Source organism: Schistocerca gregaria, chromosome 2, assembly GCF_023897955.1.
Source record: "Schistocerca gregaria isolate iqSchGreg1 chromosome 2, iqSchGreg1.2, whole genome shotgun sequence".
Taxonomy (NCBI): Eukaryota; Metazoa; Arthropoda; class Insecta; order Orthoptera; family Acrididae; genus Schistocerca; species Schistocerca gregaria.
The window spans coordinates 547,439,562-547,458,585 of NC_064921.1; the positions used below are offsets into that span (position 1 = coordinate 547,439,562).

Consider the following 19,024-nt stretch of genomic DNA (forward strand, 5'->3'; position numbering starts at 1 on the left):
CCGTTACTTTGGAATAAGTTTTCATATAAACCGATAAAACTAGGTATATGCACTCTGTCTAGATTTATGGGACAAATCCGAACCCTCTCTGTACACATGAGTGCAGTGAGCCATTATGTGTCTAGTGAAAACAAAACAATTAACAATGAAGACAGTGTCCATTGATGTGCAACTTTAAGTATGTAAATTGAAGGCTTAATAGGCAAAGAAAAAATGGAACTCTTTACGTTTTCGGTGAACTCTCAGATGTGTCCTAAATGGATAATTTACCCTGAGAGTACATTAACAGTTTTGAGTTACGGCAGTGAGACGGAAAGTATGCCATAATTGGGGTTGTTCAGTGAGATGGAGAAATCATATTACGCAATTCTGATCTTTGTTTTAATTAGTACTCCGCCTTAATCTACTTATGCAAAAGCTTTCATCGGACGTAACGACGACGACGATAGCAACTATCCCCTCAGATGCACACCGGGCTCTTACTCTTCTGGGAATGTGCGAGATGCCGCGAATAGCGAGGCTAATGAGCAGAGGCTCTACATCACTAGTGTGTTGTGTAAGTTGAGAACTTTGTTCTGACGGGAGGCGTGCTAGGGTTTCCGTGCAGTTGTGGTCCGCTCATCTGCCTAATAAGTAGGAGACCTGGGTTCGAATATCGGTCCAGTACGAATTTCCAGCTTGCCCCATTTATTTAAATCAATGTCCACTGGCAGCTAATTAACTCCGCTGTCTCTCAAAAAATACACAATCAGCGGGTGTATGTAATTTGAAGTGCAGCTACTCACAGAGATCCAGTGTGAACTGGAATTATCGTATGGCAGCGAAACTTCGTAGATATGCTAACGTGTTAACGCGAAACCGATTTTTGCTAGATAAAGTTATTTTTTGGACACCAGGTGAAGATCTGTCCGGTGGTCAGCGTATCTTCTCCGGTGCCACCACTGAACAAGTTGTGTTAGCGGCGACTATTAATAAAATGAACATTCTGCGTTCCTCAGTTCTTTGACCTTTTCTGCCCATGTTCCATTCCTAAACCACTGCAAAGGAAAAAATTTCTATACACCTTTGTATTCAGAGCCTGGTGGCGAAAACGAATTAATTTTCCCCAGGGTAAATACATTCCGCATTAGCATATCTACCAAGCTTCGCCGCCATACGATAAGTACAACTCAATTAACCTAGGTAGATGTACTTTAAGTAGAAGCACTCTGTACTAGAGACTACGTAGGTGGGCGTGTGGGCAGAGACCTAAAAACCGATAAATTAACAGAATTTGGGAAATACGAGGTGAAATAGGAAGCCGAAAATGTGTGTCAGGAAACAGATTGAAATGGAAGACTTATTTACAGGTCTCATGTAACTGGACGGGACGAACTGCCAAGTGGATGGATAAATCAAATCATTTTTTGTGGATTCCAAAAGAAGAGAATGTATGAGCAGATGACCTTAGAATACAGGCAACAGCAACATGTCTGAAGACCGTAATGGAACAGCCTTTATCCATCGGTGGGTATGTATCCCGTTGTTTGTCTTAACGTGCGACACACGCCACGCGAGGGCTGAAATGGCACGAAGCTTAGGCTCGTCAGCGGCCACAGCGCCGTCCATACATTAAATACGCTGTGGCGTGGCGTCACGGTCAAAGGGAACTGCTAATTACGTTCGCGGAGGCAGCGCTGATTGATGTGACGCGCGCTGCAGGGGGTGGCATGAGAGGCGGGGCGGGGAGGGGAGGGGAGGGGAATGGCAGCGAGCCCTGTCGCGCTCCACGATCGATCCGCGAGTACGGCGCGTCGAGCCAGCTTCCTCGCTGTCGCCAGGCCGTCCGCGCAGCGACTAGTGCAGCTTGCGAGATCAGAACCCAAGACCTGAACTGAACTGAAAGACAGAACAATGATAGTTCGACGTTAATGACGAGATGGTTTTGAGGTATCACGACGGACACCTCTGAGCACACTTGCTACTTAACATCCTTTACACGGTCTCCCTTTTTTCGAATACCAATTTTATGAGGTTCTTATTTCTAAGATCACTTTGCTTGATCTTCACAGTGTACTGGAACGCTTCAGTTAAGATGAATGAGTTCCTATGCTGCGCCCCGTGACATATCGGGTGATCAAAATATCAATATAAATTTGAAAACTTAATAACCCACGGAATAATGAAGATAGAGGTAAAAATTTACACACATGCTTGGAATGACATGGAATTTTATTAGTACAAGATCTCTTGCGCACGTCGTTTGGTGATGATCGTGTGCTCAGCCGCCACTTTCGTCATGCTTGGCCTCCCAGGTCCCCAGACCTCAGTCCGTGCTATTATTGGCTTTAGGGTTACCTGAAGTCAAGTGTATCGTCATCGACAGACATCTCTAGGGATACTGAAAGACGCCAATGCCTCACCGTAACTCCGGACATGCTTTACAGTACTGTTCCTCGACTACAGCTATTGTTGAGGAATGATGGTGGACATATTGAGCATTTCCTGTAAATAACATCTTTGCTTTGTCTTTGTTATGCTAATTATTGCTATTCTGATCAGATGAAGCTCCATCTGTCGGACATTGTTTGAACGTTTGTATTTTTTGGTTCTAAGAAAACCCCATGTCATTCCAAGCATGTGTGTCAATTTGTACCTCTACATTATTCAGTTTTCAAATTCATACTGACTTTTTGATCACCCGGTAGATCAGCCACCTTCACATCCAATCAGCAACGTAGGCAGTTTGCAGTTCCGAAGCGTTCCTGCTGTCCGACTAGTGTAGTGCTATGAGAGACTGCATCTGCGAAATAACTGCACGAAACAGGTAGGGGGCAGGTCTACATGGCGATTTATAAGGCAATCCACGGAAGGTTTGTCAATTTTGCAGCCTCGAGGGTACAAGGACCACTGTTACTCTGCGCCTCTTATGTCAATTTTTACGGACTCGTGGCTAGACTAAGATTTACAGATGGGATCTTGCAAGCTGACATCAGTATTTGTCGTGGGAGGATGCGAGTTTAGTACGAGTTTTTTTAAAGGACATTGTGGAAGGAGTTTATTGAGAAAGATTACTCATCCTACAGGTCCTAGTTCTCACACAGGGCAAACAATTGCTGTATCGTATATCTTCTTTCGTTACACAGAAAACGAAATCTGTAACAAATAACGGTATCAAAAATCGGATCGATCACTAACAACTCAGTCTGAGGACTATACACACTCCTGGAAATGGAAAAAAGAACACATTGACACCGGTGTGTCAGACCCACCATACTTGCTCCGGACAGTGCGAGAGGGCTGTACAAGCAATTATCACACGCACGGCACAGCGGACACACCAGGAACCGCGGTGTTGGCCGTCGAATGGCGCTAGCTGCGCAGCATTTGTGCACCGCCGCCGTCAGTGTCAGCCAGTTTGCCGTGGCATACGGAGCTCCATCGCAGTCTTTAACACTGGTAGCATGCCGCGACAGCGTGGACGTGAACCGTATGTGCAGTTGACGGACTTTGAGCGAGGGCGTATAGTGGGCATGCGGGAGGCCGGGTGGACGTACCGCCGAATTGCTCAACACGTGGGGCGTGAGGTCTCCATAGTACATCGATGTTGTCGCCAGTGGTCGGTGGAAGGTGCACGTGCACGTGCCCGTCGACCTGGGACCGGACCGCAGCGACGCACGGATGCACGCCAAAACCGTAGGATCCTACACAGTGCCGTAGGGGACCGCACCGCCACTTCCCAGCAAATTAGGGACACTGTTGGTCCTGGGGTATCGGCGAGGACCCTTCTCAACCGTCTCCATGAAGCTGGCCTACGGTCCCGCACACCGTTAGGCCGTCTTCCGCTCACGACCCAACATCGTGCAGCCCGCCTCCAGTGGTGTCGCGACAGGCGTGAATGGAGGGACGAATGGAGACGTGTCGTCTTCAGCGATGAGAGTCGCTTCTGCCTTGGTGCCAATGATGGTCGTATGCGTGTTTGGCGCTGTGCTGGTGAGCGCCACAATCAGGACTGCATACGACCGAGGTACACAGGGCCAACACCCGGCATCATGGTGTGGGGAGCGATCTCCTACACTGGCCGTACACCTCTGGTGATCGTCGAGGGGACACTGAATAGTGCACGGTATATCCAAACCGTCATCGAACCCATCGTTCTACCATTCCCAGACCGGCAAGGGAACTTGCTGTTCCAACAGGACAATGCACGTCCGCATGTATCCCGTGCCACCCAACGTGCTCTAGAAGGTGTAAGTTAACTACCCTGGTCAGCTAGATCTCCAGATCTGTCCCCCATTGAGCATGTTTGGGACTGGATGAAGCGTCGTCTCACGCGGTCTGCACGTCCAGCACGAACGCTGGTCCAACTGAGGCGCCAGGTGGAAATGGCATGGCAAGCCGTTCCACAGGACTACATCCAGCATCTCTACGATCGTCTCCATGGGAGACTAGCAGCCTGCATTGCTGCGAAAGGTGGATATACACTGTACTAGTGCCGACATTGTGCATGCTCTGTTGCCTGTGTCTATGTGCCTGTGGTTCTGTCAGTGTGATCATGTGATGTATCTGACCCCAGGAATGTGTCAAAGTTTCCCGTTCCTGGGACAATGAATTCACGGTGTTCTTATTTCAATTTCCAGGAGTGTATTACGGTTATTACGCGTATCTGTTTGGTATCTATATGCAGATTACAATTTTCAGGCGATAAATGTGTCGGCTACAGTTTTTTTCACCACATGTAATATATAGCATTACGTTTAGGAACAGAAAATTCTACGACGTTTGCATTAATGCATTTGTGAGGCTATTCAAACTGATTTGTTCAAAAAGAAAGTATCCACTCCAAGCCAATGCAATAATTAATACCATTCGAGTCCAGCTAGTGTTTTGAGAAGATCCGTTGAAGTGTGCTTTCCGCGACTGCTTCGCTTGTCTAACATGACCCATCACGTAATGTGATTACGTTAACGCTTCATCGTTGTCGCAATTTTGTACGCAGCGCCTGACAGCTCGTGCTTAAAAGCTGGGAACAGTCCTACCAGCCGTCTGCTACCTTTTCGCTGATATTATGAACAGGAATTATGATCAAACAAACTTTCATTGTCTCACACAAACAGTTTAGTTGACGGGCTTGCTTTAACATTGGTGTGCTCGTAACTATTACTCATTGAGTAGAAGCTCACCGATTAAATGAAGATCTCAGTGATATCGCGAATAGCAAGAGCCAATATCTACTACTAATTTTTCGCTCTGTAACAATAGATGTACCAATTAAAATACCTGTGCATTAAAACTTACGTAGGGCCAAGATTAGTCCCACCGATATTAAGTGTACGTTTAAATCCTTCAGCGTTTTCAGTTATATTTATTTCAGTATCTCAGAACATATGGCGTTTCAGGTACAGCGTTGTTAACTCATTTCACCCTACATGACTAATCCACTACGGGCGATAGATGTCGCTCTTAAATTACTTTTGTTCTTTGTTTTTTCTACTTCGTGAAACTAACCACGCGAAAGATTACGGCAATATATAGTTCCGTTAATCAGCATACGTTCCGTATAAATTTGGCAGCAAAATTTGAGTAAGTAAATTTTGCAGATATCCTGTAGCTGTTCGCCGGCAAAAAGGGGCACAGACAAAAATCACGCGCACATTCTGGCAGAAGACCAGTGCACAGCTAGGCATTAATTTTTTTCCGCGCTTATGGCTCTGCGACGTCTATAGTGTGGCTACCAGTGAAATGATTTCCTATACCTGATCTTTCCCTTACAGCGGATCTTATCGAATGTCACACTCGTATCGCTTACAACTTCCGGCCGGTTCGAGTACCCCTTTTCGGGTGAGCTCCAACAGCTTCATAGTCACAGGAACCTCTAAGACCAGTTTTACCCCCCAGAGTACTGGTACAGTGAATATTTCAAAATTTGTGCACAACAAAAATGATGATAAACTCCGCTGTTATTTCGTGTCGTGCAGGCCTTGTGCCGTTCCCCAGTTCTTCAGATTATTTTCTGTTTTCCCTTCGGCATTCCTTCAATTGTTTCGCTGTAGTGTTTTTCTCCTCAGCCAATTGGAAACGTTTTCATTCTTTCCTTCCTTCCCTGCTTTGGAATACTTCTGTAATTTTTAGAATGAAACTATTCCTATCAGTCTCTTCTATTCTTACACCGATTCTCTGCGAATCGGTGACTGACCTCCTTGAAACAGTATCTTATAGACTACTTTTCCAAAGAGTATTTTAGGGTCTATTGTTCAGCTGTTTTCATCCATTCTCTATAAATAGTTTTTATTACATTCTCTTTATTCCGATACACCTCATTTCCGCGTCACTTCTGTATGTAGAAGACTCATTTCCCTCTTAACTCTTCTCCCAAATGTTCTTAGTTTATCGAAATTTTACTTTATTATTACGCATTTGCTAGCAAATCGCCACTTTGGTTTCACAAGTTCTGTGGTGCTTCAAAGCACAGTTGACGACGACCACCACCACCTTAAAAGGATTCAACGCCCTTGCATATGACATGCAATTGCAAATGATGAATACAAAGCTACAACAGGAAATTGCCAACGTAGCCCACCGTAACCATGAAAACATTTTGGGCTGAATTCGAGGTAGGATACCAAGTAACGGCGTCTGTTCAATGTGTGTTTTTCTTTGTTATACCGGAAAATTCACTTCTACCTTAACTGAGTCTACTCTCAAAAGTTCCCTGTCACACTCAACTTCAAGGTTGTCTTAGTACAACATCGTCTTGCCTTGGCAAATATGATCAAACATACGAATCGCACTTTACGCAATAGAAGTAAAAATAAGTACTTATGGACGTATGTTTCATCATTGTTTTCTGTTTTCCATGTGCTCACAGCGCAGGCGTCAGTATACGGGAAACACTAATCTTAGTGGCAGCGTGTACCGGAAGAGTACTGTTACTAGGGATTGGGAATATTCCACTATAAAACCCTACGTAATGTAGATAACAGAAGCTCAAAATTGCTCATCAACTGCTCGTGGTTCAGTGAGGTAGTAATGTGCCACGCCCGCATGTGCTAAGTGCGACCAATGGTGAAACTGGCGCCAGGAGTATAACTGTGCTAACACTATCCTCCTAATCCCCCCCCCCCCCCACACACACACACACCCTCTGAGTGATTGGTGGGTGTAGCGGACAGCAGAATGGCATAATCTCCACCACGGCCGACGCGTAACCGCGGTCGTTTCCAATATGGCACTCCGCCTAATCGATATTCAAACAGCTCGACCCTTGCGCCACGCAGCAGGCAGGCACACGCTGCGATAGCGAAGTGTTTGTACAGCGTCTGAAGGGGGAAATGTGGACGCGGGGGCGGCGGCCGGCTGTCCAAATTGAACGTCACGTACGCTTACGGGCTCGCCCTGCACTCACAGCAACCACGCACCTAACGCATACACGGGCAGTTACAGATATGACAACCCATCACTCACATTTATAGCTTCAAAAACATAACGTCCAATAAATTCAACCAAATATATTTACTCCGTAATTTTCTTCCCATCTCTTTCGCCATACGCCCCTTCGCTTTTCTATGCATAGATTGTCGTACATTTCCACATCGTACAATGTAATCACATCGTAACACAGCTTCCTACACTGTAGAAAGTCCTCAGTCCTCAAACCATTTTCTACTAGAGTCCCCTGAGGAAACCACCTCAGGCAAACTGCGGAACCTGATTATTATCGATCTGGTAGGGCGCGGTGGGCAAGCGACGGCCAGTGGGCAGTACACAGCAGGCCGAAGAAACTAGGCAAAGAGCGGGGCGCTCGTATTGTACTCCGCCCAGAACGCATCTTCAGATCTACGCCATTCTGCTGTTCACATTCTAGTTTGGCTTATTTTTTAGCGTTACGGAAACGGTAAACACCTTTGCGATCCATCAAAAAAATTTTGGACAAATACTTAAAAAGATGCTTGCTGGTATTGCTTATGGATATTCACACAAATTTCGGACACATTAATGACCTGCCTGATGCCAGAAGTCACGTTGTTACTCCAAATTCACTGTCTCACTGTATTATTTTGTTTTCTATTTATTCTCACATTAACGTTAGTAAAGAATTCTCACTGCAGACGTTTTAGAGAACTCCAAATGTTTAAATCCAAGGTAATTTCTAGTGAAATAGCCGCAGTCACTTGCTTTCATAGGTGTTTATTTTTCGGCGATATTTCAAGAAACCTGGCATTCCATTTTCAGATGTTCACTAGTATTTACCTGTCTCTACTAATGGCGTTGTGTTATTTTACAATGGAGGTTTTTAGACAGCTATTGTGCAAAAACATCGTAAGTAAAGGAACAGCACGTAAAAAATCTGAAGATGGGGTTAACATGAAATGAGTGTACTATCAAGAACAGGTGTTTGGAGGCACAATTTGTTATGTCTGGCATTGATATCGGTGCGTTGCACCACAAACATTTACGTCAAAGCCGCTGTGGGTGCTGCTATCGCGTCACGTGAGGCGGGGCTCCCAGATCCACGGATCACCAATGTGGCCAATGCCTCAGGTAGACTTTTCTCACCTTGCACGTATTTACAAAACGTAATTCGATGTATGATACATACGTACAACAACCATCCCAAAAGTTCTGAGACATTTCATTCCTGGCATGCAAGCAAACATCCGCGCACTAACTACGGTGTCAGCTTGAACTAACAGCTGTGAACAACGTTTGTACATTCGCCCAGTCAATTGTGAGCAAGCTGTGTTGAGTAGTGGACGTGTGGCCTGTGTGTGAAATCGCAATGAGCCAGCGCTTTTCATTCAAATAAGAAAGACTTCTCGACGATGTTTTAAAACAAGTGTGTGCAAAAATTTGTCCCGCACACGTTTAATCCCAAACATAAACCGACACGTGGAAGTGTGTCCCGGGTTGTGTCCGACACACTGAAAAAGTGGACACTTATTTCCTGAAAGATTCATCATTGGTGACGAGACGATGTTTTCAATACGAACCTAGGGCATATCGAAGAAAAAAGGTGCGAATGTGACGTCCGAATTTATCATTCCAGAGGGCTTTTTTGACAGTAACACGACTGTATGAACATTCTACGCGTTGCAACCAAGTGAGGGGAAGACTGTAAAACGTCTTAAGTACAAAACCACATTTTTTATTTTTATCAGTCTAGTCTCTTAAGTTTACTGACACAGCCTTCTCGCGCCTCTCATGAACATACCGTCTACGTACCGTTCGCACATGAAACTAACTGCAGTCATTCATTTTATGGCTGAAGTTAGTAACTACTAATGAAACTTTGATGTTTGGTCGATGCTGTTTGATCTTTTTACCAGCCGACAATCACAATCTGTCCCTGTAATAACTCATCGATATGCACACGAATTTGTTATACGACGTTCAAAAATCATGTGTCTTAGAACATACCTCGGCATCCTTATTCGCTGTGCTGAAACCCAGCTTCGTTACAATGAAGAGCTCCCGCAACAAACGCAGGAATTTGGAATTTCTTACGAAGTATTTATTTATGAGAGTGAACAACGCCAAGTCATACTACTGTTGTAAACTATTCAACTTGGAGACTAATACAACAGAAAATGCGATGTTGCCTGCTGCAGATTTCAGCTTTCTTCAGTTTTTAAAGAGTATTTTACAGACGGCTCGTATGCGCTGCTTATTAATAACGGAAGGTCACAACAGATGTAACAGCACATGTATCTGATAAGTAGTTTGTACCATTCACCGTTTTGTCCATTCTAATCTTGCACCATTTTTACAGAACACACAGCGCCTTTTCTTGACAACCCTATCTAGGCAAACTGATGTGAAAATGAAATTTACACACACACACACACACACACACACACACACACACACACACACACACACACACACACACACTGTACTCTCCCCGAAACAAGTTCATCAAGTACATGTCTCCCACACAACAATTTGTGAGCTGCTTCATCAGACACTTTCACGGAAAGAAAGTCAGTGGTCGTAAAGCACATATTCTTGAATTTACATACAGATACTAATTTACATGCACTGCTGAAACAAATCCGCTCAATAAACGACTTCATTCGATGAAGTACACCAAACGAATTCACCGAATCTACTAGTTTCCATATTTAGCGAAGTAATGCGATATGACATCAATGAAGAGGCAATAACGTGATATCAGAACAACCGGCACTTGCAATGTAAGAAATTCAGCGACTCGAACCCAGATGTGCTTTCGCGAGATGTCACCTCATCGACTAGGTTATACGTGTAGGAAGGCAACTAATTTCTTTGTGGTATGGCCAGCCTCCGCCTACTCCGTCCCCCTTCCGTACTGTAATTTCCACAAAACGCAGGGCATAACTTAGTGTCTAATGGTTGCGTTAAACAGTCTCGGCCCGGCGCTAATAACTCTGTTGTCACTACAAGCGCAAATATGCAATATCCAGAAAGCATCGGTCATAGGAATCCATATTAGGGGCATATGTTCTCATTTATTTCTTTGACGAGGAAGGTCAGTGTTACGCCAAGTTAATCCACTGAAAAGGTTTCAGAAGACTGAGGCGTGAAAGAAAGCACAGTAGGCCTCTTGGTCAAATAGTGGAATACAAGAACGGGTCAGTGGTCGAGGGGAGATATTACAGAGTCAAAACTTTACTCACTTATAAAATTAGTTTTATACAAGCAGCACACCTTCTGTAGCAGGGAAAAGCGAACCAGCGGGAAAATGGAGACACTGATGGTCAGTGAGAGAGTGGCAGAAAAAGAGGAAGAGACATGGATTGACATAATGGGTGGTTCTAATTAAAATGCTGTTACAGAGGTCCACTGAGGTCTGTAATTACCGTATGGCAGCGAAACTTTGTACCTGTTCTAATGCGAACCCGATTTACGCTGGGAGAAATTACTTCAGATTTTGGCCCCCAGCTGCAAATCTGACTGCGAATGCAAGGAAGATGCATATGAATGTTCTCATATGTAATGGATTAGAATCTTAGTGGGCAGGAAAGGTCAGACAACCGTGGACGCACTGCAGTTGCGGTGGAATCTGATCTGTGTGTTCCAGTACACCCGTGCCGGCCTTCACAGCACGTACACACTGAACACTTCCTTGGTAAACGCACTTTTTTTAGATATACCCAGGGCCTGTCACGGATTCAGGTCAAGTAACATCGCAGGTCATGCACCTGGAAAACTTCTGGAGCCACTGGGTGAGCGACATGAGGAATTGCCCGGTCTTGCATGAAACTCGTGGTTGGCGCTCTTTCAAACCACGGATACATGCCGTATAAGGTGGTCTCGGTAAAGTGCAGACATCACGGTACACCTAACAGGCAATCTGCGTGTATTCTCTTTAAGAAGAACGGACAGAGAATAAAGGTGCTTGTGAATCTTCATCAGAAAATACGGCGAGTGCGATGGCACAGCACGGTTGTGCAACAGTACCCGAAATTCGGCAGTTCTGTTTATCCACTGCACCCTGTTTCGTAAAATGTGCCTCCGAACTCGGTAAAAAGTTGCCCGCCAAAATATCAAATTCTATCCGTGCCAGAAACCAAAGAGCAAACTCAGAACGTTTCTGCAGATAATGACGTTTTAGTTGCTACACCGTCTGGATCTTGTACGCGTACCATTGTAATGTAGATCGCAGAACTTCCGTACCGCAGAGCATGGAATGGCCAGTTCTCTTCACACTGCACGAGCACTAACGCTACCCGGGGCACGTGCTGCGTTTTAAGTTACAGCAACAGCAAACTCCAATAACATCCATCCGGCCAGGACGCCTTTTCCCCCCGATACCACTCTAAGGCCACCTGGGTTTTTTAATTTCATCATTATTATCTTTAAACTAGTTAATCACACTGGGCCTCTCCTCAGACAAAAGTCTGCGATACTCTCCCAATTGGAACATTAATTGCAGCCGTTCACTTTAAACATTTTCGCTTTAACGGCGGACGGTCTCTCCTGGGTAGCCGTAATGTTCGCTCACGTTATGGCTTCAAATACAGCGTGGTTGTCATACTGTGATAATGCGAACAATGTAGAGCGCCAGATTTACACCTGGTGGCCGAAATTTGAACTTATTTTTTCCAGCATAATTGTTCCGTGTGAAAGCCTTAGCCTATTTACCAAGTTTCAGTACAATACAATAATTACAGGCCACATAGGACATACGTCAGTCGTTGCAGTTTAATCATAAACACGCGTTAGAGGCTTTGGTACCAAAAGGTAAGTGGAGACTGTTGAAATGATACATATGGGTTGTGACCATACGTAGGACTGGTGTGTGTGCACCCTTCGAAACAGGCGAACACATGTATAGAGGAGGGCGCATTTTGGACTGAAATTTTAAACACGTTCATACAGGGGAAAAGTAAGTTGGACCCCAGAATTCCTGAGCTACCGAAGTATGGTGGAAGGAGTGGCAGTGTAATATAAATCAATGGGAGAAAAAAAAAGACTGGGACGGGCATGTACAGAGTGACAGAGAGGTGATGGGTATGAACGTTTAACTACAAAGAGAAAGTGGGTAAAATGTTTCAATACGGAACGTTGTAAAAGAGCATGAATACGATCGGAGTCCGTTGCGCTGAGTTCACTTAACACGTGTCACATGTTGAGATTTCCTCAAATGCCAGTACGCCTTTCTTTAATGTTTCTAGTTTGATGCAAGAAACAAGGTTGCAGCTTGGTGTAACAATTAATAATCAGTCCTCACGCCGCTTAAAGTACGTCCACAGTAGCCGTACGTGGAGTTCTGGCGAAAGTAGGACACACGCTACTGATGGAAGAGGAGACGTAACGCGCCGTAAAAAGGGCCGAACAACTCTGCCGGAAAGTAGCGAGAACTCGCACTCGAATGTGTTCTGCGAACGACTGAGTATAGCAGCAGTTTCTGCTGAGAGGCGCCAGGCGGCTAGCCGCGTCATCTGCTGCGGAGAAAATTATCTGGCCTGCAGCGGCCCCTCTGTAGGAAATCCGCCGCTCGCTCGCGATAAATTCCACCGCGATAGCTAACCGCTGGCATTCCGACACTGACAGAACGGCGCCACCGCCAGCACACTCCCTATAAACACTAAAAATTGCAAGAAACCTATGCGCATCGGGCACTGCACAGACAATTCTTTACCTCCTGTCTTCCGCTTGATACACAGCACAACTGACTAGTTTCTCCTAATTATTACACGAACTTTTACGTCCTAGATTCCAATCTACATTTACGGGAGTGGCGGGGTAGACAAAATTATACGAACAAACAGCACTCATTACGATACCTAATACGGTGCGCAAAATCGATGGCTCTGGGAATACATAAATACCGGAACTGTATGGTTTTCAAACGAATCTAATACCATTCATTATTCCTGCACAGCATTCATTTTCAGCTAACTATCATGAGATGGATAGTGATCCCACAACCTTCCTTCTACAGCAGACCAAAAGGGCTAAATAATACTGACTCTAGTGAAAGCGGTGGCTAAGGGAGACGCGACAACTTTTTCTCCTGTCCACAAAACCAGTCCTGGACGATACAAGCTGTGCCAACTGTGGCCCTGTCGTCCTGGAACAAAACATCACCACTGGGGAACAGAGTGCCATGGGATGCATCTGATCAGCTAAAATGGACACACGTGATCGGCTAAAATGGTCACACGATCCTAGGTCGTAAGGCGACCTTTTAGATTAAGGGGCTCTTGGAATACCACGATATGGCTGCCCAAATCATTAGCAAAACCCAGCCACGTTTCATTCCCGGGACGTGTACTCGGCCAGAAGTTGGAAACAGTTTGAATCAAGAACCATCCGACCAAATGACTTTCTTCCATTGCTCCTTACAAGGGAACCTCCCCATCGCACCCCCCTCAGATTTAGTTATAAGTTGGCACAGTGGATAGGCCTTGAAAAACTGAAAATGATCAATCGAGAAAACAGGAAGTTGTGTGGAACTATGAAAAAAATAAGCAAAATATACAAACTGAGTAGTCCATGCGCAAAATAGGCAACATCAAGGATAGTGTGAGGTCAGGAGCGCCGTGGTCCCGTGGTTAGCGTAAGCAGCTGTGGAACGTGAGGTCCTTGGTTCAAGTCTTCCCTCGAGTGAAAAGTTTACTTCATTTTCGCAAAGTTATGATCTGTCCGTTCACTGACTTCTCTGTTCACTGTAATAAGTTTAGTGTCTGGGTTTTGCGACCGCACCGTAAAACCGTGCGATTAGTAGACGAAAGGACGTGCCTCTCCAATGATAACCGAAAACATTTGATCGCAAGGTCGTAGGTCAACCGATTCCTCCCCAGGAAAACACGTCTGATGTATTCTATACGACACTGGTGACAGCATGTCTGTCACATGACAGGAATATGTTGTCGACCTACCTAACTTGGACACTTGGCGAATGGGTAAAAAGATTCTTCTACCTTGCCCAATTTAGGTTTTCTTGTGAATGTGATAATCATAAGAATTTGTCACAAACTGCAACAAATGATTGCAACAGTTTCACAGTCGCACAGTTGTCCCTGTGCTCTGTCAAACGTTTTCAATTTTTCCGTATGTAGACGGTCAAATCCTGCTTATGTCCAAGTAAATCTGAACATGTCCTGGAATTTTGGAGAGCGAAGTTGGTTATGTGTGAGTGCCTGAAATTTTTGTAACTGTCTGAAAATAAAAAATAATACTTTTCACTCGAGGGAAGACGAACCAAGGACCTCCAGTTCCGCAGCTGCTCACGCTAACCACGGGACCACGTTGCTCCTGAGCTCTCACTCTCCTTTATGTTGTCTAACTTGCTCATGGACTACTCAGTTTGTATATTTTGCTTATTTTTGCATGTTTCCACACAACTTCTTCCTGTTTTCTCGATTGATCTGTGTTCAGTTTTTCAAGGCCTATTAACTGTGCCAACTTACAACTAAATCTGAGGGGGTGCGATGGGGAGGTTCCCTTGTTAGTCCAGATTTTATGGCACTGGCGCCAAGTTGTAATTCAACGGGCATTTGTAACACTAATGAGTCGTTTTGGAATTCCAGCTAGACTTGCAATTCCCGCCTTATTGAGCGCCCTTCGTGGTATTTAGATGCTGACAGGGCTCACGAGTGCCACATTCATTTCTACAGTGACTTGCAGCTGTCTTCTTACTTTTCGTCACAATCCTCTCGGGTGATTATTCGTAAGCGTTATGACTTAGCATATCATGTTTTCTTCTTCACGTTCCCGGTATGCGGTATAAATCTTCGATGCGGTTCGTCGTGAAACACCTGCTACTTTGGCTATCTTGTTTACGGAAGCATGCACAATACGAGCACCAACAATTTGTCCACGATCAAATTCACGGGGCTTCGACACAACGCACTCCTAGTTACGAGGAAGACTGTTCTGACCACGCCTGACACTTGCGATATGTTTAGGATACTGTACAGCTGCCGTAACCTGAGGTCTTAGCTAGCACCTACGTCCACGCATGCATTTCTCGCAATGTTTCCGTAATTTAAAGTCCTGTACATCTGTACTCCACAGGTCAAATTGCGGTATTAAGTGGAAGTAGCTTCTGGTACCTACTTCATTTGCCGCCACACTCGTTCCGTTCGGGAATGGTATGTGGGAACTACTGTCCATAAATTTGCCCGTGATTTTTCATTTTCTTCTCGACGGCGCGTGGGAATGAGTAATAATGTCAGACTCTTCCAGGAATCTAAAGCTCTCCGTAATGCGACATCGCTTCTATTGTAACGTCTGCCTTTGGAGTTTGTTGAACATCCAGCGACGTAACGCGCCGTTGTGCGATAGATATTGTCGATCTCTTCCATTAATCCTTTCCTGCTGGGAAGGGTCCTGAACTTAAGCGCCGGCCACGGTGGTTCTAGGTGCCTCAGTCCGGAACCGGGCAACTGCTACGGTCGCAGGTTCGAATCTACCATCGGGCATGGATGTGTTCTGTCCTTGGGTTAGTTAGGTTTAATTAGTTCTGCGGCGCTGATGACCTCAGATGTTAAGTCCCATAGTGCTCAGAGCCATTTGAACCATTTTGAACTTAAGCAATGCTTAAGAATCTGTAGAATGTTAGTTTTGTGAGTCACTCCTTTCGCGTAGGATTCTTTCAATGAAACTCAGCCTGATATCTGCTATTCCTATAATTGGTTTTATTTGGTCATTCCACTTTCGGTCTCTGCGAACTATTATGTTAATCCTAGGTATTTTAATTTTACCATTTGCAGTGATTTTTCACCAACAGCTTAATCTAACAGCAGGGCACCACACATCTTCGCCTATTTGCGCGCAATGTGTAACATTTACTTACGTTCAGGGCAAACTGCCAGTCCGTGCACCATTCATCGATCCCCGCAGGTCGTTCTGCGTGTTGCTATTTTGATGTGGCGTTTCAACATTATTATATGCTACAGACAAAAGTAATGTCTGCCAAAAGCCTCCGTGAGCTTACGACGCTATCCAACAGATCAGTCCTACGTGTTGGAAACCATAGTGGCCCCAGAACTCTGCCAAGTTGGTACGCAAAAAATTACCTTGTCAGTTTCGGCCCGGTAAGAAGAACGTAATACGTTCTATGTGCTAGAGGGTCCTCAACTCCAGTCTGCATACCTTGGCCTAATGGTCAATGTCACTGTCTCTAAATGGCGGGGTGCCTTGTTCGATTCCCGCGAGCGCCGGGCATTTACCTTTCACAAGAACTGGGCGTTTGTTTTAATCGACCGCAAGTTGCCAAAGTGGTGTCAAACAGAAAGACTTGCACCAGGCTGTTAAACAGTCGGAAATGGGGTCTCCCAGCCAATAATGCCACAGGATCATTTTACTTAATTTACTTAACGACAATGTCGAAGTGTATTTATGCCTTACGGAAGTCTAGGACCACAGCATCAACCTGGGTACCGTTGTCTACTGTGCTCCGGATTTCATGGATTAGCATAACGAGCTGCGTTTCGCAGGATCTCTGCGCAATCCATACTGGTTTTTAATGAGAAGATTTTCGTTATAATGCGTGAGCATAGAATATGTTCCGTCAGTTTACATCAGCTTAAATTCGGTGATGTAAGCATAAAAATCGTCGCATCTAGTTGCCCTTCCACTATTGAGATTTTTTCCTTTTTCTATTTAGCGATTATTTGTCTCAATATTTGCCATTTCGGCATTCGTGCCGCGATTGAAGAAGGGAAGACTATTACAGTTTTCCGCTGTAAAAATTTAATGCTGAATTCAGTATTTCGACATTCTGTCCTCTTCAGTTTCAGCGCTGTTATGGTCAGTGAGCAACTTAATGTATCATTTGCGTGCGCTTACTGACTTAACGGGGGCCAAAACTGCTTGGGGATTTAGTGAGATCTAGCGACAGCCGTAACTTAATTTATTTTGCTACCCCAGCTTCGGTGCCTCAATTGGTATTATCTTCAGGTACCTATACAAGAAGATAGAGAAGTCCTCCGATCGTTTTTACTACTATGGGGACCACTGCATCCAATTGTTTCCATCGACTGACCGTTTTCGTTACAATTTGTCTAGCTACATGTCAGGGGACATGAAGATGGTGCCACTTAAGACGCTGAAAGTAGTAACTAAATAAAATTATTGAATTCCGGCTGTTGGTATCCATTTTCTTCAAGTCTTGGAACAACCGAAGTCTCATTCGATTTACAGAAAATGAGATTATAGGAACCCAACTTTGCTAAATTTGCGATAAGCGCTTTGGTTTCGTAGTAATTTTCGGAAATGACAATTTCGTATCAATTGGTCTTACATTGCCAAAAAGATTTTAAAATTGAAGCGGAGACAGGGCGAGAGAATAACGTTACGGTAAGAGATGTTTACTGGTATTCCCATTATTTCCCTAAAGTTCTTTTTGATACATATGCGTAATTAAAACGATGGCACTGGACACTTTCTTACAATCGTTACAGATCGAAGTAGGTCAGAAGGAACATGTGAAGCACTCCATACGTACAGTACTGCTACTTTATGACTACGTTTTCGTACCGCCATGTGCTTCATAAAGTGCCATAACGACATACGAGAAACAAATCATACGTACTGAACAGTGAAATTGTAGGCAGATTACTTATTCATACCCTCTTCCAAAGGTAGGCTGTATTACCCTCATGCTACATACAAAGATTTTCTCATTAGCCACGTAAGAGTGAAAGCGTGTCAGCGTGGCAGTGAACGTCTGACGAAACAGCAGTACTAAGCCATGAGTATTCATGACGTACAAGAGGCACCGCTAAATATTTACAACAGTACTTGCCACTGCTTACGCTCACTTACCGATTAGAGACAAGAATATCGTCCAACATGCGGTCAGCACGTACCTGTAACAGAAGAAAGGCAGAAATAAACAAGACTTTCAAGGCAAGTATAAACACTTTACTCTGTGCGTTCTTTTTTACAGAAAGAAAATTGTTCTGAAGAATTAATGATTTAATGGCTATCTGGGAGGGAGGGAGGGAGGGAGAGGGGAGAGGGAGGGAGAGAGAGAGAGAGAGAGAGAGAGAGAGAGAGAGAGAGAGAGAGAGAGAGAGAGAGAGAAGGCACGCAATGATTCGTTCACACAGTCTCGGTTTCATGACTATAGACATTTGTTCATCCTTTCGATAATCAAACACAAATAATGGACTACGGAAAGTAAGAGAAGGGCGTGTTTCTCCTCCCCCTCTTCAAAATTTTAGGGTTAGTAACTTTTTCTACAAGGGGAAGAGATGAGAGAGACGTAGAGGGCAGGTAGGGAACAAGCGAGATTTATAGCAGCATCTTTCTTGTTTTCCAGCACCCTCGCGCTGAACTGAGAATAAGGGGATTCGTTCCCGGATGCGAAGGGCTCTTGTTTTATGTCTTTTTCAGCCCTACCGTATTTATCACTCTGTAGAAGCTGCCATTGGAGTTCAGAAAGAACTTTGGGTACTTCTCTTTTTTGCTGCAGTGACATCGATTCTTCACTTATCACGAATTCACGAAAAATACAAAACCAACGAACATGGTAAACCGAGGAGAGCGATAGTCACGGCAGAGCGGGCGAAATTTGAGAGTTGCCTTCATGCTATGAAGTATGTCCACT

General features: G+C 44.7%; 1 protein-coding gene across 2 annotated transcripts in view; it reads right to left on the reverse strand.

Annotated features, from left to right (window-relative positions):
- Positions 1–19,024, reverse strand: part of LOC126331935 (protein gustavus) — a 317,640-nt gene that overhangs the window by 74,901 nt on the left and 223,715 nt on the right. The window contains exon 2 of one of the 2 annotated variants that reach the window (XM_049996534.1): positions 18,238–18,281. The exons of the other annotated variant lie outside the window; for it this stretch is intronic. Coding sequence (XP_049852491.1) covers positions 18,238–18,281 — 44 coding nt within the window. The remainder of the gene's footprint in view (positions 1–18,237; positions 18,282–19,024) is intronic. 2 annotated transcript variants of the gene reach the window in all.